A 23,329-nucleotide genomic window follows, 5' to 3' on the forward strand; every position below is an offset into this window, starting at 1 on the left:
CTCCATGTTTAAATATCTTAATAAAAATTAAAACAAAAATTTAGTCCTACAGCACTTCAAAATAAGATCTTAAGAAAATTTATCAGTTAAAGCTAAACTTTCTAGTCAAACTTTTTCACTACATAAGAAAAGGAATATTCAGTATTAGGGAGAAAATATCTCAGTACTTTGGATCTTCTCTATATTTCTCCTCATGTGACTCACTCCCCTCCGTGACTATTACATTCATTTTTTTCCTGTAGTTCTTACATTCCTATCTACCCCCATCCAGTTAGCTCCCCCCTGAAGTTCTCACTTACATAGCCAACTTCCTACCTGATCTTCTAAAAAGAGGTTCCTATGGCCAAAATAGTCCTCAATTCCACCCACACTTGTCCCTATCACCAATTTACCCCTCTCACAAAATGGCAAGATGCATTTATAATTCCCCAAGCCAACACTAAGATGTTATCCTTGATTCCTCTTTCCCTCCACCTCCAAATCGCAGCATATCTCATTAGCATAACTTCTCATATTCACTCCAACCCCATCCTCTTCTTTCAAATTCCAATCTAACCAATGGAATGTAAGACATTATGTCTCACCTAATAACTGCAATGACATATTAACTGGCTTTCCTACTGCTTTTCTTGCTGCCACCCCCACAGAACCTCCAAGAGTGACCTGTAAACACTAGAGATGGAGAATGTCTGTTTCATACATCCTGTACACAGAACAATGTGGCCTCATGGTAAGCATTCCATGCACTAAATGAACAAAACAAGTCATCTTCCTTACCCTTTAATAGGGTTACACAAAGACTCAAATCCACTCCTTGCAATGTCTTTTATTATTAGGCCTTCATCAGCTCACATCCCTAGTCAACTCTAGTCCATACTCAATGGGCTTTCCCATTCCTAAAACTTCAAACTCATTTCTCCACTCTTTTGTCTGACACCTTTCTCATTACTCAGATTTCCACACAAAGTTAAACTACTCAGAACTGACCAAACTGCCTGAAGTATCTCTGCTCATCATTTCCCACTTCACTCAGTTTCCTTTTCCTCATTCTTAACACTAGCTGAACTGTCCTGCTCATTGACCAAGATCTAATTCCCCACCATAATGTAAGCTCCATTAGAGCAGGGACCTTATCTTTTTTCTTCACTGATACTCCCAGGAGGCTAGCACAATGCCTGGCATACAATTAATATTTATTATTAGCATAATTCACAAACATTCTCCAAGGTGACGATCACTATGCTAGGTAATAGCAATGAATTTAAGTAAGGAAAAACAAATCAAATATTGGCATGAAATCTGTTGTTCTTTTTATGCTAATAATTCTTATCAAAATAACTTATACAATAAACTGCTCTTTAGGATACTGTTTTAATATTCTAAAATTTTTAGGAAATATTCAACTTAAAAGTTACCTGGAAATATTCATTTTCAATGCTCAATAAAAAGCATTATCTGGGAGATTTCAAGTTGAAATTATCAGACACTGACAGATACATACATATATGCATATATACACACATATATTTCTTCCAGACAGGAAAATTCTGAGTCTCTAAAACCTTTGTTTGTAATATACATAAATATTCACATGAAAACATGCATTGTCAACTTACCATTTATTTTCCAACCTCAGATTAGTCTATCAGTTTCAAGTCAAGAAATGATTGGGTTTTATTATTAATCAAGATCATTTTACAAGTCATCACTGAATTTGGGATTCGCCCTCATACTCCCATTCCTAACATGAAAGAACATGTCCAGTTGTATTTAAGAATGATGTTTCATTGTTGCCAGAGTACTCTTTGGTCCACCTATTTCAGAACCACAGCAGAAAACATTACTTAGTTATTACCACTGTCATTATGACATCACCAAATACCTAACTGCCAGGTATCAACCAGGAAGAAGCAGAGTTAAAGCTCCTGGCAACAAAGGACACCACTTAAGCTCAAGTGAGAGTTGCCTTACTTAACACTATTGTAGCACACTTTAAAAGTATAATATTCTGTCCCAAAATATTTTAAAGATTGAATATATTAACAGTTCTAAAATATGATTTATGAAAAGGAATATATACAGTCTAACAAGTTATTAAGTATTCAAATATCACTATATCACACTAGAGTTCAAATGCTGTCTTGACAAAATTAAATCCCGAAGGAAAGGCCAAAGTTAGTATTTTGTGTAGTATTCCTGTTTCTATGATTTCTTTAAAAAGGAAGTTTTGCTGGTGCAGGTGGCTCACACCTGTAATCTTAGCTAATCAGGATGCTAATATCTGAGGATTGTGGTTCAAAGGGAGCTGGGGCAGAAAAGACCCTGTGAGACTCTTATTTCCTATTAACCACTCGAAAATGGGAAGTGGAAAGCTGTGGCTCAAAGTGGTAGAGTGCTAGCTTTGAGCAAAAGAGCTCAGGGACAGTGCTTAGACCCTGAGTTGAAGCCCCATGACCAAGAAAAAGAATTTTTACAAGATGTTTTTATTTTCTTTTTGCCATGTTTGTTCATTTATCTGTCTTTAGAAGGGTAAGGGGTACCACAGAAATTAACTATTTGTATAAACAAGTTTCAAGACATCTAGAACTACACTTCATATTGAGATAAACTCATTTTCATATCAGAAATTATTTAACATTGTCATGACACTGGCCCGTAAGCCAAAGTATTTGCAGATAAATTCAATCATAAGACTGGTTCCCTTGTTTTCAGTTAAGCCCTAATATTGCTTAACATTTCTCAGATAATATATTGGGTAGTTTAAAAATATAACTTTTCTTTTAACTTTTAGAAAAAAACATCTCCATACTTTTGGTGCTTAGTCAGCAATAAGAGTCTCATGGACTTTGCTGCTTGGGCAGGCTAGCCCCCAAGTGCAATTCTCAGGTCTCAGCCTCCTGAGTAGCAGGATTGCAGACTTGAGCCACAGGCACCCAGCTTAGTCACTAACTTTTAAAATGTTATTTTAAATAATTTCGAATATCTTATGTTTGCTCAATAAGAGAACAAGCACAATTACACCACTAGTGCTGTAAAAAATAATACTTATTCAACCTATAGCTGAAAAAAATGTATTGGAAAGCATGTTATGATTTACCAATGGTTTATCCTGTCAATACTAAGATAAAAAGCCCTTTTTGAAAAGATAAACTATCTATAGTCTTTAAAATTGGGTTATATTTATAAAGTACCTTCGAAACAATGGAAAAATTGATACTTCTGTAATATACCTCCCAACATGCTATTATTATCACAAATTTTAAGAGGCAACAAAGATCAGATTCGGTTACAAAGATATCACAGATGGCTCTGACACACATAAGTGGAAACCACTCTCATAGCCCCTAAGGGATAATGGAGTACCTTCTCCATCATTGAAGTCACTTAGATGGCAGGACTGGGTAAGCATTAAAAACCTCCCAACTGCTAGCTCTTCAAAAGACAAACACCATTCATGTTAGAATAAGTACTCCCCTACTGTACTGTTTTACCAAACTCACAATAATCGCATTATTTCTAACAATGTAGCAGTGACTTCAACCGTTTTTTAAATGCATGCACTTCTTAAATAACTATTTCCACCGTCAAGAGAACTGCATTGTTCAAAAGTTCAATTGCAATGCGCATGGTATTTTGCAATCAAATGTTCTCTTCATTTAAATTTAAATCAATTTTCTATCAAAACTCCTTCTCGCTGATGCTTTCCTTTTGTGACCTATGAAATGTAGTGAAGTTCACTTTGTGGAACAGGGTAACTTAACCGGAGTCCTAGAGACACCTAATTTTGGAGGAGAAATGTAGTCTGGGTACGTGGGGCTCTTCCCCACCCTGGATTAGCAGACGAGTATCAATCATTTCAGAGGCGGCCAGAGCTCAAGATTAAGGTGGTCGCGAAGGACTGTCACCGTTAGATAACGGTGACTAGCCACAGGCCAGCCAAGCCTAATTATTTTTTCCATCCTGCCTTAGGGGAGGGTTTATTCTGCAACTTCTTGGGCTGGCAGGCATGGAATGGCTATCCCGTACTTGCAGATACTAACAGCCCCCTTCGCATCCTCCACCCGGCAAACCCCTAATTTTCCCTCAAAGGGGCCGGGCAGGGGCGAAGCCCTCAGCAGCCCCGGGGGGCCGGCTGGAAGGTGGGCTGGCTCCCCGCCGCCGGCGCCGCCGCGTGGTCCCCGGACGCCAGGCAGCGCTTCGGGGCGGCGACCAGATTCCTCCCGGTGGGTTTAAGTCCCACCCGGGGGGTCGCCCACAGTCGCCGCATCCTCTGCAGCCTCCGCCCGCCCCGCCCCGAAATGCGCCCCGGAGGAGCGGCTGCGGGCGTGGGCACTGCAGAGCCGCCCGCGCCCCGCACAGGGCGGGCGGGCGCCCCGGGCCGCCGCAGCGCGGTCGCAGCGACCTTCCCGCCCGGGCTCCCCCAGCCGCGGGTCGGCCGCGCTACCACGCCAGCCCCGTAGCCCACCCAGGGAAGGGAGGAGGAGGACGACGGGACAACAAAGCCCGGCCCGAGAAGGGGCCGGCCGGAGCCGGGGCGCCGGGGCGCCGGGATGCCGGACGAGGCCCGCCAGATGTCAGCGCACGGGGCCGGCAGCCGGGGCGCGGGGACCCGCCGAGGGGCGAGCGCCGGCGGCGGGGAGGCGGCCGCGGGGGACGGCGGCGGGCCTGAGGGGAGGAGCGGGGCGGCCGCAGAGTCCCGGGGCGCCGCCGCCGGCCGCCGCGACCCCCACCCTGCCCGGCTGCGGGGTTCCTTACCCGCCGGGAAGCTGCGCGCTCCGCCGGGGCTGTCCCGGCCGCTGGCCTCCGGGGCCAGGAGACGGCCCCACATCGCGGGCGGGTGGGCCGGGGGGCGCCCGGCTGCCCGCGGTCTCGCCTCGGGCTTCGGCGGCGGAAACTTGTGCGCAGTCTGGGCCGCGGCGGCAGCGGCTGGCGGAGCACGGGCGGGTTAACGGCCGCTCAACGACGGGCGGGGAGCGCCGGAGCCAGGTCGGCCGCAGTGGCGGCAGCTGCCATGGTTCTACAGCCTGGGCTGAGGCCCGGGCCGGGGAATTAGCGGGTCCGCGGTGACGGCAGCTCGATCCCGGCTGCGCCCGGGCTCCCGGGTTCCAAGCTAAGTTGCAGCTGCGGCTTCTCTCCTCCCCCTCCGCCCGCGGAGCTGGAGTCAGGCAAGGCCTGCCGCGGGAGGCGGGGCCTGGGGAGGGCGGGGCTTCGACGGGGCGGGGCCTGGAGGGGCGGGGCCTCGGACGCTCACTCCAGGCTCGCGCGACGCGGGGAGGGGTCTGCGGGCGGGCCTGGGGGCTCCGGGTCTCGCTCGGGCTCTGGGCGCTGGCAGTGCCAACCCGGCCGCATCCTATTTCCACAGCTCGAAGCACGTTGAAAGGAGGGTCCCTATCCTACATTACACCCCCGCCCCGCCCACCCAGCACTTCCCCGCTCCGCGGCCTAGGGTAATTTCTCCCTTACTGGCTGGGAGAATCTGCCCTGCACACCTCCGCTGCTCAGGATAGACTCGGGGGGGAGGCGCTCCCCTCTGAGACGGGAAGCTGGGATTAAAATGATCACGCACTGCACAAACCGCACTGGAGGGCAGGAACGGGGTCCTTTTCCTTCACCCATCCAATGGGGGACGAAGGTGTCAGGCCAGTATCAAAATATCCACGACGCGGGATGGATGCAAAATTCCCAGAGAAGATGGAGAGGAGCGGAGGGCAATCAGGACCAGGAAGTTCTCCACGGAGCCTTCATTGTTATGCAATCAACCTGTGTTTCCGAGAAGCAACGAGAAAAGGGTCGGCAGGGCTCCAGAATACTTAAATGAGTCTTTGCCATCTTCCTCCTGAACTCAAGAGTGCTGGAGCGGACATCCATCCTAAAGAAGGACAGAGGGTTGCAGCATCTCTCTGTTAATCCTAGTGGCCAAAATAATGACCCAATATTAAGTTGATTTAATAAATCGGGTGAAGCCTTGTATGCAGAGGCCAGCACATAAGTCAAGCCTACTAATTAGAAGTGAACCAGAGACTGCTGCGCTTTTTCTGATACTGGAAACTGGGTAATAGAGGTCTCTTATTGTTCTTGTTGTTGTTGTTGTTGTTGTTATTATTATTATTATTAACAGGCACTGTGGTTGGGAACTATGGCTTGAAACTCTTAAAGGTATATATTCGATCACCACATCTGTGTAGTGGTTTATCTGATTGCAGTTGTATACTTGAGCTCCCAACCATACTTATTCTCTAAACTAGTTATTTCTCCAAATCATGAAATGTTGGCCGGAAGTCATCTGTTTCTGATTATAAAAAGTTGCAGACACATTTTTTTTTAATGAAATTGGCTCCTCTTTCTCATTTAAGTATGTCCTGGCTCACTTAAAGTTACACTCTAATAGAACAGCTTTGGTTTTTGGTGTTTTTTTTTTTTTTAAGCCCAAAAGAAAGTTCCTGAAAGAGAAATATCGTATCTTTCCACAACTTATACTTATCATAGTCTCGAAGTGTATATGTTTAGTAAATAACAGACTTTTTCAATAGTTCTAAGAAATGTATAAATTAGTGCAGATTTGTTCTGTGAATTTTAAATACACTTATTTTCAAAACTGCTTATTTCCACTCAATTGTATATAGTAGAGAGAATTGTTTACTTAGATTTTCTACATGATTTTATCTTTTTGAAAGTCATTATACAGAAACACAAAAAAAGTGAAGCTGATGCTATGTAAACTACTTCAATACCTGCAACAAAGTAAGATAGATAGTAAAAGCATGGCTCCATTGGCAGTTGGCACCAACGATAAAATTCTTGAGTTTATACTAATTAAATTTGGAAAGACAGAGCATAATGCAGTTAAAATAATGAAATGCTAAAGGAGGGTATGCTGTAGATGAAGCAAACTGTAACCGTTTGAATCATGTGAATTTTGAATGTATATGGAACTGATCATGTTTCTAGCATCTATGATATATTGATAATACATGGGATGATACATGGTTCTTGGAACCTTTTTAAAAATTTATCACACAAGATAACCTAAATGCTACCTGATCATAACCAAGACTGATACTGTGAAATTGAATATTTTTTTCTTTTGTTCTGACACTATGCTAATACAAGGATAATTTTATAAGCAAAGATTGTTATTGTTGCTAGAGGGGTGGCTTGGTTATATAACTCAAAACTAGCAAGCAAGGGGCTGCAAGTTCACATCCCAGTACCACTCCCTTCACTCCAAAAAAAAGATTATGAAGGTATTACCTCAATTATGATAATACACATAGTAATGAAAATAATAATGGTGTATGGTTATTTATGATAATGTGTGTATATATACATATATATACCTAAATACATATAGTTGTAGTTGCTAAAATACAATTTAAGCACTTAAAATGTTTTGGGACAGAATTATTTAAAAATAGTACTGGTGTTTGAAGTGCTCACATTGCCATGTGAGCACTCTGCCACTTGATAAGGGAGGGAACATTTCAAGGACATATATGAGATCAAAAAAGAAGTGAATGCTAAACCCACAATATTTGTCCTGGGTATGGTGGTACACATCTGTAATCCTAGCAACTCCAAGGTGAAGATAGGAGGATAGTGTCCAAGGCCAGCCTATGCATAATCTTGAGACCCTGTCTGAATAATAAACTACAGTTTAAAAGGAGTAAGAGGGAGGCAGGGAGAAGATAGACACATAATCCAAGTGGTAGAATGCTCCAAGACAATCTGACCTCAAATCACAATATTGAAAAACTGAGAAAAAAACTATAAAATTTAATTCCAAACTATACTAAACTCTTCATTTAAAATGTTGCATTCAAAATAGACATCATCTTAAAAAGAAAATAAATGTTGCATTCATAAATCTGAATTTGGGTATAGATCTCTGGACTGATTAAGTTGGACTCTCTTAAATGTACTTCTGACAAAAAAATTTCAGACTGAACAACTAGAGAACTGAAGATAAATAGTTTTCAACTAGAGAACTGAAGATAAATAGTTTTCAACTAGAAGAAAATCTCATACATTGGGACAACCTGAAGCAAGTTTTATATATAAAAAGACAAGATATCAAAACAATATTTAGAAAAATTAAGACAACCAATGAATGTTGAAATCATTTTTAAGTGATTGCCAATTTATGGATTCATTATTGTAATTCCGGTGTAACATGAGTGTTCCAAGAACTATGATTTGCAATCTTTTTTAGGTGAGATAAATGAGAAGTTGCCCAATTTATTATGAGTTGTTATGATTCCAAATTTAATCATAATAATGAAAAAATAAACTCTGAACACACTTTCTGTTGAAGACAGATTTGAAAATTTTGAAGTCCTGGAAGGTAAAATTCAGCTTCATCATCATGACTACAAGATAATTAGCTTGCTTAACCTGTCTGTGCCTCTCTTCCCTCATCTATAATCAGGATTGTGACTGTGTATACCTCATAGACTTGTTATGGGAATTAAATGTGTTCATATCTGTAAAATACTTAGAACACTGCTCATGTATACAATATTTGGTAATATAAGCATACAATCTAGAACTGAAACTGTTATATCTCACCCAGAAAAAAAATGTAATTAATTGGTATAGGCTAGGTCAGTTGCATAACATGTTTTTTATTCATGTCTAAGAATAGAGTATATCTTGCTATCTTTTCCTGATCTTTCCTTTAAGGTTACTAATTATACTAGGAATTATGGTGAAATATTACAGTGTTAAGAAATATTTACTAAATTCTTTGAGTCCAAGGTAATAGACTCCTTGATTCTTCAATTACGATGTCTTGATAACTCCCACGTGACTGTGTGCTTAGCTATTGGGTTTGGTGGCCTGGCCAGTGCCTTGGAAATAAAGGAAAATAAAGGAGAGGTATCTGGCTTGTTCAGCCTGGTCACGAGAGCACAGACAGTTCATCTCATGTTTAACTCCCAAAAGATAGAGAAAATAATTTCCACCTGTATCTTTGCTTCAGCGCTGGATTTGCAATCCCAGTGCAAAAGTAGGTAAGATCTGGTACACTGAAGCAGGGCTTGGGAGAAGGTGTGGCAGTGGGAAGAATGGAGTCCAGCCAAGACATCTAGTATCCCCAGAGACTACTGATGTTTACTGGAACTGCTTGTACTGACACCTTGGTTGGTAGAACTTGCAGTCACCAGCTGGTTTTGTACTGAGCTTATGAAAAGGAGCAAGATCATTTACGGTGAAAGGAGAGAGCATCCTTGACAGCACTTGCATAAGGAGATTAAATTCTTCCCTGCCTATCTTGGGTCCTCAAGGGTATGTGGGAGGGATGGAAGAAAGCAGAAAGCATATCATTTCTTCATGACCCACAGGCATGCACCCAAGCCTCCTCTCTAAACTTTGCTCTATGGGAGAAGGGAATTCTTAATAACTAAAAGTATTTAACACATTATGCAATTAGATTGAGTTATTCTCTGTAGAAAATTTGGTTCTCTGTATAACTGGTAGTAGTAACTGAAGCGAAAACACTTCAACTAATGTATTTTCAATTATTTGAGAGTTATCAGTAAGCCACCTTTACATCTTTATGTCATCTTCAAAACAATCATTTCTCATGAAGAGTAACTATTAATTCCACTTCAGCATTGGGGAAAAGATCCAGAGGAGTTTGGCAACCATACAGGAAGTAAAGAGCTACAATTTAGTCTGATTCCCAGGATTCTAAAACCTTGTTTGCCCCCCATCATGCTCTCCAACATGTTGTAAATAAAAGTTATAATATTTTTCTTCAGATTTCATTGGAGAAGAAAGTACTCAAGTGCTAATAGAATTTCTGTGTAGTATATAGAATTCAGCCAAGATTGGAAACTGTGACATTAAATCTACAGTGCCGAGTGGTTTTCTTTAGTTGCAACCAGTAGCTGGAGTAATGGGGGAAAATACAGCAGATAACAGGGTTTTGCCATGGAGGCATGAAGGGAAAGGAGGCAGGCTGTTTAAAGAGGTTGGAACAAAATGGCTCAAGCAAGGAAACCAAGACAGGGCTGAAATGTTGAAGGTGAAGGAAATGAGGGCGTGGAAGTTTCACAATCAAAGAACAAATATAATGATAGTAAGGTAGTGACTGTTGGAAAGATATGACCTTAAGGTGAGAAAGCAGGATGTTGAAGATTTTAGAGGTGGAACAGTGGAAAAAATTAATCTGTGTCAACAATGAAGGAGTATGTCCCTGATTTCCCTCCCCCCAAAACCCTTCATGTCACTCTGTAGGGAGAGTTGGTTGGCTGACAGCCTCCAGGTAAACCTACCCACCCCATGTGCCTCAACCAACTGCAGTTATCCCCAGGTATCCCCAGTTAATGATGCAGGGCCATTCTTTCTAATGCACAGTCCTTCTGGTCATTTGCTCCCGCCCTCTACTGAATTGACTGTGACCTTATCATGGGGATCTGAGCCTGGTTTCAGCTCCTCTTGTCTTCCACAGGTTACCACCAATCAACTGTTCGCTCTTCACTCCATGTTAGCATCTGCTTCCTGGAGAACCCAATGGACACAATCTGTGGAGAAGAGAATAAAGGAGTTAGGTCTTGGAACTTCTATAAAGCGTAATGAAAAATTTGTCTGACATGACAATATATCAAAAATGAGTTGCCAGAAAGACAGCATATAGTACAGATGAGGGCAGCACAAGGATGGATTAAAAGTGTCTTAAATTTTAAACAGAAAAGGCAGGATTGGGAAGATTCACAGGTTCAAACAGACTCAGAGCACTGCTTAAGCACACATAAAACTCCTAGGAAGAAGTTCCTCAGCGCTCCTGACTAGACTGAGCCTGGCAGCTGCTGTCCCAATTAGGAAAATCTACTATCCAAAGTACTTCCAGGAGCAAATTAGACGCTTGTAAAACTTACTGAGTTGATTGAGGTCAATAGAATTTTAATTAGTTAATCAAGAGTAATTAATTGACTTCAACTTCACTGTTCAAATACTTTTTAAAATCAGTAAGACAATTTTTCATGGTAAAAAGTTAACTTGCAGGTAGTAGAAGAGTATTCAATTTGATAGACTCTGTTAACTAATGTAAGTTTTCTTTCCAAAGAGTTTTGAAAGTATTTCCTATGCAATAGAAGAATGTAGTGATCTCTGAGTTGTAAACAGAGCTAGCATTACCAAAATAATCCCTAGAGAGATTTTAGCTAATTAAGGAGTACATCCTTTTACTAAAATATCCATGGAGGTCTGGTATTTTAACAAGTAATATAATTCAAACAACCAAAAGCAATTCTAGCTACAATTTTTAGGCTTGTGAAAGAAACTTGAAAATTATCTCTTTCTAGCTGTAAAAATAATACATAAAAAGAAAATACTTATTAGTTGTGGAGAACCTTATAGGTCAGGAAAATTAAAACTGGAGGCAAAAGTTTAAGTATAGCTGGGCGCTAGTGGCTCACACCTGTAACCCTAGCTACTCAGGAGACTGAGATCTGAGGATCATGGCTCAAAGCCAGCCAGGGCAGGAGACTCTTATCTCCAATAAACCACCAGAAAACCAGAAATGGTGCTATGGCTCAAGTGGTACAGCATTTTCCTTGAGCTGAAGAACTCAGAGACAGTGCCCAGGCCCAGAGTTCAATCCCCATGGCCGACAAAAAAGGTGGAAAAAAAGTTTAACTATAGCCCTTCATTTGCTTTTCTGTTGTGTAAACATAAATATATCATAAGGTAGAGTTTATTTTAGCTTATCTTAACTTGAGTTAGATTCATTTTAAATTGCATTCCTTACATTCTCCCATATTATGGATAATCCTTAATTGTTTTATTTTAATCAACAGTATGCTGGGGGATGAAGGCATTTTAGCCTGCCATAAATTTGATCTATAAAATCTGGTATCTGTATTTAACATTAAGTAAATGATAGCTGAGCATGGTGGCTCAGGCCTCTATCCTAACTACTCAGGAGGATTGATTTAAGGGTAGGATGAGGGGAATGAGTAGACTTGGGAGCATAGTTCAAGTGGTAGATTGCCTGCCTAGCCAGAGAGACCCAAGGCACTGGGTTCAAACCCCAATAGCACCAAATAAATATTAAACAAGTGTACTTTAAAAGATCACCTTAAAACAATATAATCATTGTGGCATTGTTACAATTACAAATCCACCTTAATTAGAAATAAATGTTAATATGGAAGTGAGGAAAATGATATAAACAGTACATTTGATAAATATGTTATAAGCAAAGCAACAAGTATTATAAGATGACATTTATTCAGTTATACCTCAAAATTTCAGTATCAGGTTGTACCAACACATTGTTGAAGATGAGATTTAGGGGGAAAAATAGTGGATTCTCCTCTATTTGGACATACTTAGACTAAATTAAAATGGGCCTTTTCTCCTTTTGATTAGAGCCATTATAAAGGTATTTCTTAGATATCTCTAATATTTTCTTGCTATATTTGGGAAATTTGTTTTTAACTTGGTCCTAAAAGTGAATTCAGAAAGAACATCTTACAACGCCCCCCCACAACTACATAAGACTTGAAAAAAAATTAAGCCTAGTAAGTGATCAATTTATATTCATTATAGTAATTAAGATTCGTTTTTTAAGTTCTTTTTACCTTGAATCATAATTGCTGAACTACAGAATGGAAACACAAAGGGCCATGTGAGAACAAAATGCATTCATTATCGTAAGTGCTCATTGAGAATGTGATGCATTAGCAATGAACAAAGCATGTAGAATTAATTCACGTTCACACAGACACTGTAGATGGTAACAAAATAGAAGAGATTACAAAAGATCTATATATAAGAAACATGGGGCATTCTAAACATATTAAGTTAATTAGCCTTTACATTAATTAATCAATTAATTAGATATATTTTTCCCTTACATATAATCTTCTAATGTGGTTATGGGGCTAACTTGAGCCTTAAAAAATGTTGGATCAAGTTATGTGTATGATGAAAGGTGTTCGAAAGTTTCTGCTCTCAACTCAAACCAAAAGACATGAATGTTAGCATGTATTCCCATCATCTTGCATTGATATAAGATTTCAGCAAAAAAGAGCTGTGTCGGCACTGAAGGGAGACTGGGGCATTTGGTCAGCACAGGAGGAGAATGCAGTAGAAAAGCAGGATCGGGAGAATTTGCCTCTACTGTTGCCTGGATGAGGTTGCCTTCTTTGCTCTCTCTTGAAGGTCAATCTGGGTTTGGCCCAAACCCAAGACCTAAGTTTCAGATCATGGCAGGCTTAGGAGAGCAGTGCAGACTGGAACATCTAATCCCACCCTAGCTTGCCCTAAAATGGCCTCTGTAAATCTGTTTGGCTCTGAAACCTGCTACCATCCAAACTCCCTGAAGCTGTTTTCCAGAAAAATTAAAGCATAGAAGAGCAATGCTACATTTGCCTCAGTTTTGATTGGGGATTTTTTTTTAATCACATTAATGTTTTTTTAAAGACTTTCATCTTCCCACACACTAACTTTTAGAACAGATGGTTCAAAATGTCTTAGGAAATGAGTTGAGTCAGCAGACAATTGTGTTTCTCTATGTTTCTGTAGCAGAGGCAACCATCACCCATTAAGTACCTGCCTGTTAACAGACACCAGCACCCAGCACTGTAGTCTTTCTGTGGCCTTTTCATCCAGGGGTTACAACGGATGTCTTTACAAGAATTTGCTGAATGTGTAAGCATGCACTTGCCAGTATAACCTCTGTTCACAAATGAACTATAGAGCTGTTGAAGTGGCTTTGCTGAGATGCCTTAGAGAAAAACGTCAGCTGAAGGAGACTTCAAATAAGAGCCTCCAAGAGGCTCATATGTCCTTGCACATACTGGCAAAAGGCCAGAGTACTGCGTTAGGGAGTAGCTGGGTGATATGGCACGCTGCCTTGTGAGGGGCCCAGGGTCATTTCTTAGCAAAGGCTTCCTTACCTAAACCCAGGCTTTCTTCCTTTTGGAAGAAAACTAACTTGAGCCCTATATTTGGGCTTGTGGCATTTATATTAAATGTCTTCTAGAAATATTTCAGCACTCATTTTAGTATGGCCTTTACATGCTCATGAGTCCCTAACTCAGCCTTTTTCTGAGTCTGGGGATGCTCTCTGCTCCCAAGTCCCTTCAAGAATCCCTAATTCAGCCAGGTATCAGTGGCTCATGCCTGTAATCCTAACTACTTAGGAGGTTGAGATGTGAAAATCTAAGTTCAAAGCCAGCCCGGGCAGGCTCTTATCTCCAATAAATCACTAGAAAACCGGAAGTGGCCCTGTGGTTCAAGTGATAGAGTGCTAGCCTTGAGCTGAAGAACTGAGGGACAACATCCAGGCCCAGAGTCACAGTTCAAGCCCCACAACCGACCAACAAAAACAAAAACAACAACAACAACAAAAAAAAAAAACCCTAATTCCATGCCTAGGGACTGTAATGTCTTCAACTGCTTCATTAGCTCCCACCCCAGCACTTTTGCATCTGGTTCCTTAGATATGATAAAGAAAATGTCACTTTGCATGAGAGATGTCAAAATATGGAAGTAAAAGATGAATATTGATCAACTGAGTAAAATGTAATTACCATATAATGTCATCTTCAAATTATCTTACAGATGAATATTTATATCCACAAAACAAATGTTACTGATATGTTCTATTAGTTCATGAAAGAGTAGATTATAATTTAAATCCTGAGAGTTTTTGTTTTGTTTGTTTTTGCCAGTACTAGGATGTAAAGTCAGTACTTCACACTTGACTAGCTGGTACTCTACTACTTGAGCCATACCTCCAGCCTGGCTTTTCACTGGCTATTTTGAAGACATAATTTCAAAGACTTTTCTGATAGAACTGACTTCGAACCATGATTTCACAGATCTCAGCCTCCAGAGTATTTGGGATTACAAGGGTGAGCCATTTACAGCAGGCTAACATGCTTTTTCTTATGCCTTGACAGAGCAACTACAACAACAAAAGACATTTTAATAGAAGACTTATAAATACATCTGGTAAGATTTGTTATTTTTCTTTTTTTGGGGGGAGGGGGTCCGGTCGTAGGGCCTGAACTCTGGGCCTGAGCGCTGTCCCTCAGCTCTTCAGCTCAAGGCTAGCATTCTACCACTTGAGTCACAGCGCCACTTCCGGCTTTTTTCTTTTTGCTTATATGGTGCTGAGGAATCGAACCCAGGGCCTCAGTCATGCAAGGCAAGCGCTCTACCACTGAGCCACCTTCCCAGCCCTGTTATTTCTCTTTTAAAGTTAAATTTTTATAAATGGTAAATCCCTAGCCTTAACCGTTAATAAATATTCCAAATCAAGAGGCTCTTTTAGTTAGAAATGTTAGGATTCATGTATTAATGAAGTAAAACTTAGCTGAAGAAATTGCTTAAGATCTTTACTTAATCTTTTTTAAAAAAAAAAAAGCCAAAAAAGAAAATGACTTGATGAAAGGCCAACATTTTAACAGTGTAAGTATCCACATTACTAATGATAACATTACTTATTGACTTCAGGAGGCTACTTATTTCACAGAATCAGTGAAGCTTTTTTATAGTTAATATCCAGACAAAAATAAAGAAAATAATTAGGAGAGCGGTTGGGATCCACCTATCATGTCTGTGTTAAAGCACAATACTAAAATCGCCTCACGGACCATGGAATGATTCTTTAAGTTCAAGTTGGTGGAGCTGTAAGAAATAAATGTGAAGCTTAAATGCTGGCACGAAAAACTTGGATTTGGGCACAGCTCTGTGCACTACTGGCTTACTGCTGGTGTTAAATAGGATCATGACAGTACTATCTCATACAGCCATTTCAAGAATAATTATGATCACGTTTGAAACACACTTCATAAATTTAGATAATCTCATTCTTCTATGAAGGACAAGGGATAGTAATTCACATAAGAAAGTAGAAAAAAATAAAATTAGAAGCATTGAGCACTATGCCAAGAATTTCATATACACTGACCTATTCTCTCTTTATGACAAATAGTAGAAATGTTACTATCCTCATTTTATACCTGAGAAAACTGAGGTACAAAGATTCAGAGCAATTCAAAGAATTCAAAAGAATTCAAAGAATTCTACCTGAGTCTATACTTTTATATTAAGTGTGCTATGGAAAAAAATATTCAACTTTATTAGTAAACAAAGATGTAACAAACAATGAAAACACTTAGAAGTGAGAATGCATAGGAATGACAAATATCAAGTTAGTTGTCTCTGGAGAGAAAAGAGAAAATACATTAATACTTTTACAAAGTGAACAAAATATGGAAATTTGTTCAGATTTGATAGGAACCATGCATTATATATTTTTCTTAAGCATACTTTTCTGTATGCTTAAAATAATTCAGACTACAATACAAAAAAGTGACCTAATATCCTCTGATTAACATAAAAATCAAATAAATTAGAAAATAACCCTGGTGACGGTTTAGAGAAGTTGGCATCTTCAATTCTTCTGGTGATATAAATTGGTTCAACTTTTGGAAGCAATTTGAAAATATGTGCCATTTAAATCCATAAAGGTGATTATACATTTTGTTTCAGTAATTTTCCTTTGGGGATATTATCCTAAAGAAAAAATATCACAGAAACACAAACACTGAAAAACTGTACTCTAATATGCATGCTGAAGGAAACTGCAGAGTTTCTTATAACTCTAATTACTTGCAATCATTAAATTATAATAAACAATCCTAACTTCACAGAGAAGTAGTGATTTCCAGCCTTGAATATTTTTTGAGGGCTATACTGCAACTTCACTAATGGTCCAGATGTAAATATTATTTGAAATAAATCAAGATGAGAAACTTCATGTTCCCTAAGATTAATCCGTGAGAAGGAAGCATTGAAAATGTCAGGAGAAACACTCCATGGTGATAAGTACATAATTTATCTGCCATGTTGTTTCCATAATGTAAAATTATTGCACTGTACAAAACAACTTTTGGAAATAGTGAGATACATCTCAAGATAAACTAGAACTGAAGAGAGATGAGGAATTCTAAGTAATGTTGTAGCAATGCAAAACTCAGTGTAGGAAGTCAGAGGCAAAGGAAGGGGAGAGCCATTAGGAATGTTTTGTGAAGAGAGGCCATGAGCAGATTTAAAAGACTGGCAAGGCAGGATAAAAGCAGGAGACTATGGCAGGGAAGGTGGCTCAGTGGAAGAGTGCTTGCCTCACATGCATGAGGTTCTGGGTTCGATTCCTCAGCACCACATAAGCAGAAAAAGTCAGAAGTGGCGCTCAAGTGATAGAGTGCTAATCTTGAACTGAAGAGCTGAGATACAGCACCCAGGCTCAGAGTTCAGACCCCACAACTGACAAAAAGAAAAAAAAAAAGCAGGACACTAGAAGAGAGGCTAGGAAAAGAGAACACGTAACCTACAAAATGGAAAAGCATTCAATGCTATGCTATCAGGAAATGGCACTCAGGGCATATTTTATTTTCATTTTTTGACTTCTGGTTTTCTCACAAAATGTGATTGTTAATGTTTTCATTGTTGTATTAATTTCACAAAACAATGACTTGTAGAATCAGAGTAACATAATCATGAGCGGTGTTTCTGGCTTCAATTTTTTTTTTTCATCTAAAAATAATCGCAATGACTACATCTTGGGAAAACAAAGCCATTACCTATTCTTGTGCTCCAGCTATCTTGGTAATCACTTACTGGAAAATAGATCTTGAGTGAAATAACTGCATGTTTTTAGAACACTTGCTTGTCACTCTTACCTTAAGCAAGTTGACTAATGAAATAAATTTAGTAATCATTCAGTCTGCAAGCATTCTTGAACATGGCTTAGAAAAAATAATGTTTAATAACCCTAGAAGGCTATCTATGCTCTCCTGGAAGTGCAGGCAGTTCCTTTGAGTATATTTTCTAGTTCAGAAAAGCTGGTGGCTGGTGAAGGTGGGGGAAATAGCCAAGGGCCTCCAGGGAAGCCTCCAGCGTGGTATGCTCCATTGCTCCCACATATGCCAGCTGCTCTTTACCCAGCTTGCCCGGTTAAGATAAGTACTTCTTTGAATAATATATGAATGAACAAGGTGAATGATGTTACTCATCAAATGATTCCTCTGTGCTAGGACTTTACATCACTCGCGTTGTCAGAAGAATCCTGCTCTGTAACTCAAATGGCAGAGTACACAGGTTCATCAACTGACTCCAGTTTTTTAATCCCTTAAGATCAGTGCAAAGTGAACCCTCTTTGTACAACTACTTAAAGATCATGTAAGCCAGGCGCTGGTGGCTCATGCCTGAAATCCTAGCTACTCAGGAGGCTGAGATCTGAGAATCGCAGTTCAAATCCAGCCCGGGCAGGAAACGCCATGAAACTCTTATCTCCAATAAGCACTGAGAAAGTGGTGCTCTGGCTGAAGTGGTAGAGTGCTAGCCTTGAGCTGAAGAGCCCAGCGACAGCACCCAGGTCCAGCGTTCAAGCCCCACAACTGACAAAAAAAAAAAAAAAAGATAACTTTTTTTTAAAAGACCAGTGCAGAGTACAAGTTGGCCATCCCATCTCACATGCTGGTGAGAAATCTTCTACTTCTCCCATGTCTCCACATTTCTGTATTGCTTCATCTTCTGTTTTTTCTGCACAGGTCAGTCAGATGCTCCACGTGCCCTTTACCTCCCCGTGCTTTCTCACTGGTGGCATCACCTTCTGATATAACCTTACATTGCATCACCCCAGTTTGTTCAGTCCCCAAAAGGATCACTCACAGATGACTGCTTGTGTAACGAGCAAATATTTAATTTAGGGGAAAAGCGAAGAGAAGGTCCACTCTGATGCCATGTAATAGACAACTTAATATTGGATACAAAGACTGTTGTCCCAATAGTGCCCTAGTCTCTTGACTACTTTGGTGAACATCTTCATTTCTTCCAAAGGTGCTCAAATCTCCCTCCCTCCCTCCCTCCCTCCTTCCCTCCCTCCCTCCCTTCCTTCCTTCCTTCCTTCCGTCCTTCCTTCCTTCTTTCTTTCCTATTTTTCCCCTGTGCTGAGAATTGTGTTTGTTACATCCCTAGACCCATATGTTTTTTTCTAGATAAGTTACATACAAGCCTGGCACCAGTGGCTCACGCCTGTAATCTTAGCTACTCAGGAAGCTGAGATCTGAGCATCGAGGTTCAAAGCCAGCCCAGGCAGGAAAGTCCATGAGACTCTCATCTCCAATAAACCACTAGAAAACTAGAAGTGGCGTTGTAGCTCATGTGGTAGAGTGCTTGCCTTGAGCTGAAGAGCTGAGGGGCAGTGCCCAAGCCCAGAGTTCAAACCCACAACCAATCCCTCCCCCCCCAAAAAAGTTACATGCATACTAAGCTTTAGGGATTTTCCCCCTGCTTCTTTTTTTTTCTTTCCTGTAGATAAGTCTTCTTAAATTGCCCAGGCTGGTCTGAAATCAACTGGGCTCAAGCATTCTTATCATCTCAGCTTCCCAAGTCACTAGAACTATTGGCCCATGCTACTGTGTTGGCTTAAAAACTCTCATTTTATTCAGAATAAACTCATCATCTAAACTTATGAGTACCAAAAATCAGAACACTGTAGTCTGCAATAGGTTAAATACCATTTTGTTCCACTACTATGTTATTATCTACATTTTACACAAGACCAAACAAGTTTGGAGAAAGTAGAGAAAAAAAACAGAGCCTGAATTAAAACCTTGGCTTGCCTAACTCAAAATTGAGACTCTTTCCATTATACCAGGATGAGCACGTAAGAGTCAATACTTCCCAAATGCTTACACTATGCCTGGCTCTAAAGCTTTAGAACATGAACTCATTAAAGCCTCACATTAGGAAACATTCATTTTATATGTAAAGGTATGGTAACTTGCTCAGGGTCACAAAGCTAACAGTGAGACGATCAGAGTTAGAACCAGATAGTCAGTTTCTAGGCTTCTCATCAATAACTGTTCATGATGAGAATTGTGGCTGTTCTATGTCAGCTCCCCTCAGTTCTATGCACAACTGCAAAGGGGAGGAGCTATAGATGACAATACAGACTGTGCCTTGGATATAAACCCAGTATAGTTTCAGAACAAAATTGCTAAAAGCTCCCAAATGCAGGGCCCCGCTGGAGTCTGGTATGACACATTAGATAAATGAAGGGACATGTTGAATTACCAACTGTATAATGGCTCCCTTCAAAAACAATGATGAAATTAGGTCTTTCCTTATTTAAAGAACTCCCAATTCCTTTGGTCAGTCAGTCATCCAAGGCCAACTGTCTTTGTGTATCCATTGTTTGGCATTGGGCAAAGATGAATCTTTCAGATCCAGGCTTCCTCTGGAGTAGCCGTAAAGCATACAATCTGGAACATGCTATAATGGAAATCCCTCGTCAGACAGATACATTTGGTGATATTGAGACTCTAGTCATATTTTAAATCAGTAAATGGAATAAATGTTTGAAAATCACTCTTTTGGGCAAAGAAAAATGGCTTTCTCTGCCATGGCGGCAAAGAGCAACGTGGCGCTGGCAAAGGCAGTGGCCACAGGAACTGGACAAGCAAAGCCTGGCAACATCTGGCAGGGATTCTGCAAGGAGCACTCAGACATCTGATGACCTAAAAAGTTCCCATCCAGAGAGACTCCCATCCCTATTCTGAATGTGCCAAGGAGAAGCATCCTGACAGAAGTGAGGGACATAAAAGGCAAGTGAAAGGGAAAATTCTTGGGAAGTGTGACTTCCAGTTCTGATCTACAGAGGGGGATGCTGTAGGTAATAGATTTCCTGGCCCAATTAGGGAGAGAGAGAGGAAAAAAACCCTACTAGCATGAAGAAGGGCTTTAAATTAGGTCACCATTGCTTGATGCAACTCTTCCTTGAGGAAATAGAAATCGCTTTGATTTCCTTTCAACTCCAAGTTATGATCTAAGGTTTGATTTCCTGAGTGAACACAACCATGGGGGCAAAATACCCTGCATAGATAACAGCAATACTCAAGCAGGAGCATTTCTTGTTTAAAGTTAATAATTGGACATCCTTATATACAGCTGGATAGCAAACCCGAATGACATCAGCAGTTTCCAAGCTATTCCTAGAGCCTCATGTATATTCACTGCATGTTTACAACTCCATGGGATGGCCCTGGGAATTTGACTTAGAGACAGAGTGCTTGCCTAGCATACATGAAGCCCTGGGTTTGATTCCTCAGTACCACATAAACGAAAAAGCAGGAAGTGGCTCTGTGGCTCAAGTGGTAGAGTGCTTGTCTTGAGCACAGACAGGCTCAAGGACAATGTGCAGGTCCTGAGTTCAAGCCCCAGAACTAAAAAAGAAAAAAAAAGGGGGGGGGGAACTGTATGTATTTTAATATTTGGTTCATATGTTGAATTTCTGCAATCCAATTTCACTTAGGGGAAAAAAAAAAGAAAAGCAGAGAGCTCCTCTACAAACAGTGAAACCCCTGAGACTTTGGTCCATGTCTCTACTCATAAAAGGCAGAGGTTAGATAATTCATTAAAATGGTAGACATAAATATTGAGGGGGGGTGCATTTTGGGAAGTCCTAGGGATGGAACTTGGTGCTTCACACTTGTTAGACTGGTACTCCACCACTTAAGCCACTTCTCCATTCTGGCTTTTTGCTGGTTATATTAGAAATGGAGCCATAGATTTTTTTTTGTCTGGACTGGCTTCAAATTGTAATTCTCTAGATCTCTGCCTCCTGAGCAGCTAGAATTATAGATATGGGCCACTGGGTGCCTGAATAATGGCAGAAGTAAATCCTAAACATAAGTCACTTCTCCCAGCCTTGTGCAGATCTTCCCTGCCTGTCCATGCTCCACTGTGATTGTGGAGAGCTTGGTATTTACTCAGGCCAACTGAAAATATTGAGTGGCCAACCACAATTATTTATAAGACTGCATGCTATGTGGCTGGGAAGGTGGCTCAGTGGTAGAATGCTTGCCTTGCATGCATGAGGCCCTGGGTTCGATTCCTCAGCACCACACAAGCAAAAAGAAAAATGCCAGAAGTGGTGCTGTGACTCAAGTGGTAGAGCGCTAGCCTTGAGCTGAAGAGCTGAGGGACAGCACTCAGGCCCAGAGTTCAGGCCCCACGACCAGATCCAAAAAAAAAAAAAAAAAAAAGAAGAAGACTGCATGCTATATATTGCATGCTATATATTCTAATCTGATCCACACACTATCTGCTAAGTTGATCTGAAGAAGTATATCTCCTCTTCAGCCCTGTACTTGATTCTTGCAAAATGTAAAATTATCTCAAAGTTGTGAGATCCTCAAAGAGTTATAGGTAACAAAACAGCCCTCCCCTGAATTCAAGTCCAGGCTCTTGTTCATTATATTATGTCGTATTTGAGCCAAATAGCAAGAATACACAATTTCTGTATAGACAGTGATGTCATGTAATAGAACTGCTTCCCAAATTGACAGGTAAGAGATAAAAGACAAAGATTAGATTCAAACCTAATGATGAGCCTGTGACCTCTGCGAAGCTTTAAACTTATTACAGGCGGACTCATAGTCCAGCAAACATGCTTATGGGCACCCTGAATCATAAGATGGCTCTCATTGATACTTACACTCTGTCCTCAATGGCATATAAATATGTTTTTTTGAGTAAGTACAATTTTTATTTTTATTTTGTCATGGGGCTTGAACTCTGGGCCTGGGCGCTGTCCCTCAGCTCTTCAGCTCAAGGCGAGTTTTCTACCGCTTCAGCCACAGCACCACTTCCCAATTTTAATTTTTAAAAAAAGCATTGCAGAATTCATGGTGTTGTGTTTTGTCCTTTTAATTTTTCTCAGTGGAGCTGGGTAAAATGTTTCTTGGGTTAAAGGTGAGTTCAGAATTGGAAACTGGGGGAGCCATCTGTTCAAAGCTAAAACAAAGAGCACGAGAATATGAAGATAGAAATATAATGATCATCTTTTCCCTGAGCTTCTATTTTTAACTTGTATATCTAAATTATTGCCCTTTTCGATGTTACATGGCTGCTAATTATCTGGCTTTATTATATGTGGTCAGATCGTTGATTCTCAGAAAAACTACCCTGGAGCCTAGCCCTACATTCCTCTAAGATAATATCATCGGCAAGAGTCAGGTTTCTTGCCAGGAGAGCTAATGTGCAGATGTAAACAAACTGCAAGTAAAACTATGAGATGTTAAAGAAGCTTTCAGACTTGGACAGGACATTAATAACAAACAGTGTCATTGCTATGAAGCATCTCTTTAAAAAAATACAGTATCTGGTCAAACTGACTTACAGAATTGGAACAGTCAACGGGACATTAGGGATGTAAGCAATACCATCTAGGAACACAGGGGTAATGGAGAGGCTCCCTGTGTGCTAAGGACTCAAGAGGAACAGCTGTTCCTTTCTCTCAAAACAA

The 23,329-nt window shown here is 40.6% G+C and overlaps 1 protein-coding gene and 1 long non-coding RNA gene across 3 annotated transcripts in view; both read right to left on the reverse strand.

The window, feature by feature from the left end:
- Positions 1 to 5,119, reverse strand: part of Cep85l (centrosomal protein 85 like) — a 93,464-nt gene extending 88,345 nt beyond the window's left edge. For both annotated transcript variants that reach the window (XM_070015326.1, XM_070015325.1), the window contains exon 1: positions 4,756 to 5,119. In XM_070015326.1, coding sequence (XP_069871427.1) covers positions 4,756 to 4,828 — 73 coding nt within the window. In that variant the 5' untranslated portion in view covers positions 4,829 to 5,119. The remainder of the gene's footprint in view (positions 1 to 4,755) is intronic.
- A 5,296-nt stretch (positions 5,120 to 10,415) lies between these two features.
- Positions 10,416 to 23,329, reverse strand: part of LOC138822555 (uncharacterized) — a 41,478-nt gene continuing 28,564 nt past the window's right edge. The window contains exon 3 of the long non-coding RNA XR_011370549.1: positions 10,416 to 10,523. This is a non-coding gene — a long non-coding RNA (uncharacterized lncRNA). The remainder of the gene's footprint in view (positions 10,524 to 23,329) is intronic.

This window comes from Dipodomys merriami, unplaced genomic scaffold (assembly GCF_024711535.1).
Source record: "Dipodomys merriami isolate MVZ:Mamm:240054 unplaced genomic scaffold, mDipMer1.0.p SCAF_112, whole genome shotgun sequence".
Lineage (NCBI taxonomy): Eukaryota > Metazoa > Chordata > Mammalia > Rodentia > Heteromyidae > Dipodomys > Dipodomys merriami.